This window comes from Dermacentor andersoni, chromosome 9 (assembly GCF_023375885.2).
Source record: "Dermacentor andersoni chromosome 9, qqDerAnde1_hic_scaffold, whole genome shotgun sequence".
Taxonomy (NCBI): Eukaryota; Metazoa; Arthropoda; class Arachnida; order Ixodida; family Ixodidae; genus Dermacentor; species Dermacentor andersoni.
Window position 1 is genome coordinate 135,485,900 of NC_092822.1, and position 8,501 is coordinate 135,494,400.

The 8,501-nt window shown below is 46.1% G+C and overlaps 1 protein-coding gene across 1 annotated transcript; it reads left to right on the plus strand.

The window, feature by feature from the left end:
• The first annotated feature begins 5,259 nt into the window (after positions 1-5,259).
• LOC140213266 (uncharacterized) lies at positions 5,260-6,870 on the plus strand. The gene has a single exon (XM_072284397.1). It carries the CDS (start codon positions 5,297-5,299, stop codon positions 6,770-6,772), a length of 1,476 nt encoding a protein of 491 aa, XP_072140498.1. The 5' UTR covers positions 5,260-5,296; the 3' UTR covers positions 6,773-6,870.
• The last annotated feature ends 1,631 nt before the right edge of the window (positions 6,871-8,501 follow it).

Sequence of the window (8,501 nt, forward strand, 5' to 3'; positions counted from 1 at the left end):
ATTACAGGAAACTGAATGCAGTCACCAAGAAGGATGTGTATCCACTTCCTAGAATTGATGATGTCATCGATTGTTTACATCCCGCTGCCTACTTTTCATCACTGGATTTGCGATCAGGGTGTTGGCAGGTACCCATGCACCCAGACGATAAGGAGAAAACGGCCTTCGTGACACCAGATGGTCTTTATGAATTTAACGTTATGCCGTTCGGCCTTTGTACGCGCTAGCAACATTCGAACGATTCATGGATACTATCCTCCGAGGACTTAAATGGGAAAGTTGTTTGTGCTACCTCGATGATGTGGTGATTTTTGGCAGCACATTGAGTGAGCATAACAGCCATCTCAGTCTTGTTCTGGATTGTGTCAAACAAGCCGGCTTGATCCTAAATTCCAATAAATGCCGTTTCGGGGAAACGGAGACGTTAGTACTTCGGCATCTGGTCGACAAAAACGGTGTGAGGCCAGATCCACGGAAGATTGAGGCAGTCAGCTGCTTCGAAGCACCGAAGTCAGTGCGGGAGTTGAGGAGTTTCTTGGGCCTGTGCTCGTATTTTCGGCGCTTCGTCCCAAGATTCACTGACGTGGTGTAACCCCTAACATGTCTTCTCCAAAAAGCCGTCCCTTTAAACTGGACATCGGCTTGCGACGACGCGTTCCGCCAGCTAAAATTTCTACTAACGTCAGGGCCTATATTGCGTCACTTCGATGCATCCGCACCTACGGAAGTGCAAGTTGATGCCAGTGGCATCGGCATCGGTGCCGTACTAGTGCAACGTCATGACGGAGCTGAACACGCTGTGGCTTATGCTAGTCGCTCTTTGACTAAGGCGGAACGCAATTACACTGTGACCGAGCAAGAATGCTTGGCAGCTGTTTTCGCTGTCCACAAATTTCGGCCCTATATCTACGGACGCCCGTTCACTATCGTTACTGACCACCACGCGTTATGCTGGTTGGTGAATCTCCGTGACCCGAGTGGACGACTGGCACGTTGGGCTCTTCGACTGCAGGAGTAGGACTTCGTTATTTCTTACAAGTCCGCGCGTCGCCACGCAGATGCGGACTGTCTCTGTCGCCTTCCTCTGACGTCGACGGAGTGTGACGAAGACAATTTTGATGACTGTTTTCCTCCCATTTCTTCTACATTCCCAGACTCGACGACTTTCAAAGCAGAGCAGGAAAATGATATTAGTTTGGAACCTCTATATGTAGCCGCATCGCGTCCTGGAGCCACCGGTCGATTTTGTGTCCGCGACGGCCTGCTTTACAAGACCAATTATTCAGCTAAAAGCGCACGCTTCCTTCTGGTGGTGCCGCAGAGTCTGCGAACGGACATACTGAGAGCCATGCACGACGATGTGACCTCTGGCCATATAGGATTCATCAGAACTTTGAACCGGACACAGGAGCGTATTTACTGGCCCAAAATGCGGGACACAGTCAAGCACTACGTCGCCAGTTGCGAACAATGTCAGCGCTACAAGCGCCCTACGACCGCTCCGCCAGGTCTTCTCCAACCTCTGCCGCCGCCTCGCCTGCCATTTGAACAAGTGGGTATCGATCTTCTGGGCCCATTTCCCCGATCATCTATCGACAACCGATGGGTGATCGTATGTGTCGACCATCTGACCCGTTACGCGGAAACGGCGGCCGTACCATCTTCAACAGCTGCGGCCGTTGCGGCGTTTTTGCTTCGATTCATTATTCTTCGACATGGTCCCCCCGTGTCATCATTAGCGATCGCGGTCGTCAGTTTGTTGCGGACGCCGTAGAAGAACTGCTTCGTCTCTGCAGTTCGCAGTTCCGTCATTCCACGCCTTATCACCCTCAGACAAATGGGCTTGTAGAACGTACGAACAGAACTCTACCTAACATGCTGGCCATGTACGTATCTTCCGATCACAAGGACTGGGATGACGTACTACCCTTCATCACCTATGCTTATAATACTGCAAAGCATGAGACGACCGATTACAGTCCTTTTTATCTTCTTTGCGCACGTTCACCGCTAAGCTGCATTGACACTATACTACCGTTTGACTTTCACAGCGAGTACTCTGTTGCCAAGACGCTTTGTCTTGCCGAAGAAGCCCGGCGTATCGCTCGCCTTCGTACTGTGGCATCGCAACACCGATCGAAAGAGCGCTATGACAGCCGACACCAGTCTGTCTAGTACGCTAAAGGAGACTTTGTGTGGTTGTGGACTCCGGAACGTAAACGTGGCTTATGCGAAAAGTTTTTACCCCGGTACACGGGCCCATTCGTCATTGTAGATCGCTTGAGTGACTCGACGTACGTGGTGGCACGCTTGACGTCCGCTCGTCGTCGGTCTAGCCGGACCCAGTTAGTACATGTTACCTGTCTTAAGCGGTTTCACCCTGCGCTTCCCGAGTGATTTGGACTTGCCCAGCGGGCTTCGTCTGGCAACCGGGGATTGCTACGGCATGAGCCGGGCGAGCAGAAGAGGAAGAAGACGTTAGCGTGTGCAGCCTCGGGACGTCATCTTGACTTCACCATCAATCTCGTCCCTTAAGTAAAGCCGGTTTAACATTAACCGTAACAATATGTTAATAAGTGCATATATCCATAAGTAATATCTAATCTGCTACCACTAACCATTTTCTTGCAACAAAGTTTGGAAAGATGGTAAGTTAACTTCAGTAGCTATGCGTGATGGTAGGTTATTTCATTCTATTATTGTGCGAGGAATAAATGATTTTGCGTAGAGCGATGAGCGGCACATTATGCGTTTTGCTTTGTTAGCGTGGTCACGGCGCGGGAAGACTGCAGGGGGTGGTGAAAAGAAGTCATCGTGAAGCGTGGAATGGTGATAAAGTTTATGAAATAAGGTTAGGCGAGCAAACTGGCGTCGACGTGATAGTGATTCGAACTCGGCACGTTGTTTTAACTATGTGACGCTGGTGAAGCGTAAATAATCGGAAAAGATGAAGCGAACAGCACGGTTTTGCAGAGATTCAATGTTGTTGATTATGTATGCTTGATCAGGATCCCATATGGCAGAAGCATATTCAATTTTTGGGCGGATCAGTGTGATATAGGCAACTTTTTTAAAGTGTGAAGGTGCGTGCTTGAGGTTACGCTTAAGAACACCGAGTGCTCGGTTAGCTGATGCTAAGACGGTGTTAATATGGTAATGCCAAGTTAAGTCAGACTGAAGATGAAGGCCAAGATACTTGTAAGTTGGCGCAAGTTCTACTCTAGCATTATTGAGAAAGTAGGTGGTAGGAAGTCGAGTGGAATTGTTGGTAAATGACAGTAGCTTGGTTTTAGACTTAATTAAAGACATTAACCACGAAGAGCACCAAGCGGTCAACGCATCAAGATCAGTTTGTAAGGAAAGTCGGTCAGCGTCATTACTAATATTACGATATATGACAAAATCATCTGCGAATAATCGAATTCGAGATGAGACACATTTGGGTAGACCATTAATAAAAATTAAGAAAAGTAGGGGACCGAGGACGCTGCCCTGGGGGACTCCAGATGTTAAAGGAACAGAAGAGTTACAGCCATTAGCACAGGTAAATTGTTGTCTGTTGGAGAGAAAACCTTTAATCCATGCAAGAACGTTTGGGTGAATATTTAAGTGTGTTAATTTGATTAGAAGCCTGTGATGAGGAACGCGATCAATAGCTTTAGAGAAGTCAAGAAACACTGCGTCATCTTGGAATCCTTCGTTAAATGCGGAAAATATATCGTTAGTAAATCCGGCGAGCTTAGTGTCGCATGAATAACCCCTGCGAAAACCGTGCTGGTACTTGAAGATGATATCATGGTCTTCTAGGTAGTTGATGACTTGGGTGTGTATGACGTGCTCGAGAAGTTTACATATGTTGCTAGTTAATGAGATAGGACGATAGTTAAGTGGGACAGAGCGATCACCTGATTTAAATATTGGTATTACTTCGCCAGTCATGAGGAATAATGCCAGCTGATAATGATTGTGAAAACAGGGCTGATAACACTTGAAAAATGTTTAAAGAAGCGTTTTTAAGTACCTTGTTATTGAAACCAAGGTGATCAGAGCTAGTAGTAGTTTTGAGGTTATTCAACAGGGCAAGAATACCAGAATCACTGATGACAATTTCTGGCATGGAAATGTTAGGCAATGGCTCTAATATAGGCGAAGAAGTTATGTCTTCATTGGTGAATACTGATGAAAATGCATCGTTCAGAAGCTGCGAACACTCAGTTTCAGTGACTGGTTGTCCGTCAGCATTAATTAGTACTATATCAGGATAGGAGCTCGAGTTGATAATGCGCCAGAATCTATGATAACTATTGGTTAACATAAGGTCGTCAGTGAAGAAATTACGACGGGTTGTTCTAAGCAGGGACTGATACTCTTTATCACAATTTTTGTACTTGTTCCATGATGACAGGAGACGTGTGGTCGTTGCTTGGCTGTCCAAAGGTTTTTTCTTATTATTAAGACGACGAAGACGATGTGTGAACCAAGGTGAATTTTTATGATGTCGGATGGTGATGATTGGCACATACTTATCAACAAGGTCAGACACGATGGTTTTGAACGACAGCCAGTTTAGTTCGATTGAGCGTGATAAATACTGAGCCAGGAAGTTTTCAGAGAAGGTGTTTAGTTCCGAGATAATCATCTCAAAATTCGCGCGATTGTAGCAATGAATTCGCTTAATGGTAGTTTTCTTTTCAGTAAATGGATGCGTGATGCACCCGGTGATAATGTCGTGATCGGAAAACCATTTAAATGCAGCATATCAGAAAGAACGCCCGGGTTATTTGTTAGGACAAGATCAAGGATATTTGCCGTGGTAGCGGAGCGACGGGTAGGACTAGTAATAAGTTGAGCAAAAGAAAAATGTAAGCAGGAATGAAGAAAGGTGTGGGCTTCTTTATCACTGCAATTAACACAGAGAGTGGGCCATTAAATGCTTGGGAAATTAAAATCGCCAAGTACGAGGTAAACAGAGTTAGGAAAACGCACTTGTAAGTCGCTGAGTATTCTATGGAATTCACCCGAGAATCCATCAGACATATCGGGCGGCCGGTAGAAAGCACCAATAATAACATCAGTAACTCCGAATTCACACCATATCAATACACATTCGAGGAAAGTATCAACAGCGAGGGGAACAGCAGATAATTGTTTCTTTGTGGCTATAAGGACACCTCCTCCTTTTCTATTTATTCTGGCACACCGGAAAAAGGAAAATTCAGATTCACTCAGAAGAATGTAATCATGGGGGCTCGGTGGCTGTGCCACAACACGCACCAGTAACCCACTTCTATTCATCATGCAGGTTTTCCTTTGCGCTGTCGCACGCGTACTGCTGCCCTCGATGGTGATGTCAGCGAGCCTCGTGAGGGAACCGCCAGATCTGCGCACAGGGATTGATGTGACTACTTGGCGCATACGTGTCGACAGTCATTCCGCTTCTTCAAATGCGCCACCACCTCAAAACTGGATGCTTGAGCAATTGCCGAGAGCCGTGCTGTCATCGACAACGACAGCAGAGCAAGCTATAAAGGAACCACTTCCATCATCCGCGCTCTGTGGGCTCGGTGGCTGTGCCACAACACGCACCAGTAACCCACTTCTATTCATCATGCAGGTTTTCCTTTGCGCTGTCGCACGCGTACTGCTGCCCTCGATGGTGATGTCAGCGAGCCTCGTGAGGGAACCGCCAGATCTGCGCACAGGGATTGATGTGACTACTTGGCGCATACGTGTCGACAGTCATTCCGCTTCTTCAAATGCGCCACCACCTCAAAACTGGATGCTTGAGCAATTGCCGAGAGCCGTGCTGTCATCGACAACGACAGCAGAGCAAGCTATAAAGGAACCACTTCCATCATCCGCGCTCTGTGGGCTCGGTGGCTGTGCCACAACACGCACCAGTAACCCACTTCTATTCATCATGCAGGTTTGTGAACCAGACTACTTGTATACTAAGAGAACTAGCAATTACTTTTTGGTGCAGCTTCCGAGCCCGCAGTGCTGCTTTGATATTGTTTGTGAGTGTCTCGGTGTAACTAGATCTATTTTGTTACAGTCAGGGGATATTGAAATGAACCCTGGTCCTAGTACTGATGCTGTGCTTGCCGAACTGAAAAAACTGTCCGCTGGCCAAACCACAATAATAGCAGACATGCAGGGCCTTAAAAGCCAATGTACGGCTACAAGTGCTGCACTCGTCGACTTAAGCAAGAGGTTAGCGGATCTAGAGGGCCATTATCAGAAACTACTACCAATGCAAATCGAGATACAGACCATAAGGACGGATACCGAACAAACGGCAAAGCTTGTTCACACTCTGAATGCCCGCGTTGACGATGCAGAGAATCGCTCAAGGCGAAACAATCTTGTGTTTTACGGCCTTCCCGATACAGCAGCATCAGAAACGTCGGCCGCGTCTGAAGAAATAATTTTACGTCTATGCTCAGAGCACCTGAACGTGCCACTTGAACCTCAAGACATAGAGCGAGCGCATCGTGTTGGTCGCCATTCTGCTAATCACCCGCGCCCACTAATTGTTAGGTTTAATCATTATAAGAAAAAAGAAATGGTGCTCTCAAATGGGCGCGAACTTAAGGGCACTGATCTCAGCATGGGTGAGGATTTTTCCCCGGCAGTTAGGGAAGCCCGCAGGAAACTTGTTTCGTTTGCGAAAGCCAAATCTGTGCCATTTTCTTTGCGCTTTAAAACTCTTTTCATTGGTTCTAAGCGCTACGTATACGATGACACATCGCAAACAGTGAAAGAAATATAGCAGTCATCGCTCCATCAAAAAACAAGCCATCCCCCTCGAACGAAATCTATAGCGCATGTTTCCCTTTCAGTAATTTATACTAACATACGAAGCTTCATTCCAAAACGAGAACACGTGTCTAACCTCGTGCTGTCGTCCAACAGCAACGTTCTTGTACTGACGGAAACGTGGCTTTGTAACGAAATCTATGACTCGGAAGTGTTGGCTGATTTGCCAAACTTCATCGTCTTTCGAAAAGATCGTGCCGGGACTAGAGGAGGAGGTGTGCTTATTGCCGTTAGTCAACAGTTATCGTGCTCTGCAATTAACATCACATCAGAATTAGAAATACTGTTTATTCTATGCCACGCCGCCCCACAGTCCATAATTTTAGGTGTATGTTACAGGCCCCCTCGCAATAGCGCCGCCTTCGCTCGTAATCTAAACAATGCACTAAATGTGGTTTGCTCTCGCTATCCTAATGCCGACCTTCTTCTTTTTGGAGACTTTAACTTACCAGACATTGATTGGCACAACACAGTACCCTCTCTGGTAAGCCAAACCGAATCGACAGATTTTCTCGATGTTTGCCTCAACTTCAATCTGACACAACTCATATTAGAGCCAACGCGCGTCACCCAAGACACTGCAAACATATTAGATTTACTACTGGTCAACCGCCCAGAGAGTTTGTCGTCTATCACCTATCTTAGAGAAATTAGTGACCACAAGGTCATCCATGCTTCTTTTCGCTTTGCTCCAGCTCTGCGGGAGAAGCGGGAAAAAACTATACACTTATATGACAAAGGAAATTATCATGCAATATGTGAACATTTACAGAATTTTCTACCTTCCTTCCAAGATACGTGTCATAACTGCAGCATTCATGAAACTTGGCTGATATTCAAACAAAAAATAAACAACTTAGCGAACCAGTTTATACCCAAAATCACCTTTCGAACACATGAACAAAAACCATGGTTTAACAATTCGTTAAAAAGACTAGAAAACAAAAAGAAACGCATGTATCGTGCCGCAAAGTGCAGGATGAACACGTGTGCATGGGAAAAATACTACACTGCTGAACGCGCATACCTATCAGCGATTCGCAAGGCGAAAGATGCATTCTTTGGTGATGACCTTCGGAAACTTTTGGTCAATAACACGAAAAAATTCTGGCAGGTGATAAACCCTCAAGAAAGGCACGGTGTAACACTTACCAATGATGGTGGTGAAACGGTCGACGATGTAGAGTGCGCGAACCTTTTTAATGCAGCTTTTGTCTCGGTATTTACAGAAGAGCCTACCACGTCCCCCTTTTCTTCGCGTACTAACGAAACAAGCGTTATGCCAACCATTACATTTTCCCCAGATGGTATCTCATCGTTAATTGACAACCTTAAACTCACATCGTCAGCCGGCATAGATAACATTAATTCGAAACTGTTAAAAAATACTAAACACGTCACCGCGGTGTTTCTGTGTATGCTATTCTCGCAGTCACTTTCAACTGGTGAAGTACCACATGACTGGAAGGTGGGGAAGGTTGTTCCCATCCACAAGTCAGGTGACAGGAATTTCCCGCTTAATTATCGCCCCATTTCATTAACGAGTGTGCCCTGTAAGCTCATGGAACACGTCATGTACACAGAAATCATGAAATTTCTCGACTCGAACAAATACTTTCATTCTTCACAGCATGGGTTCCGCAAAGGCTTTTCCTGCGAAACACAACTGGCCATTTTCCTAC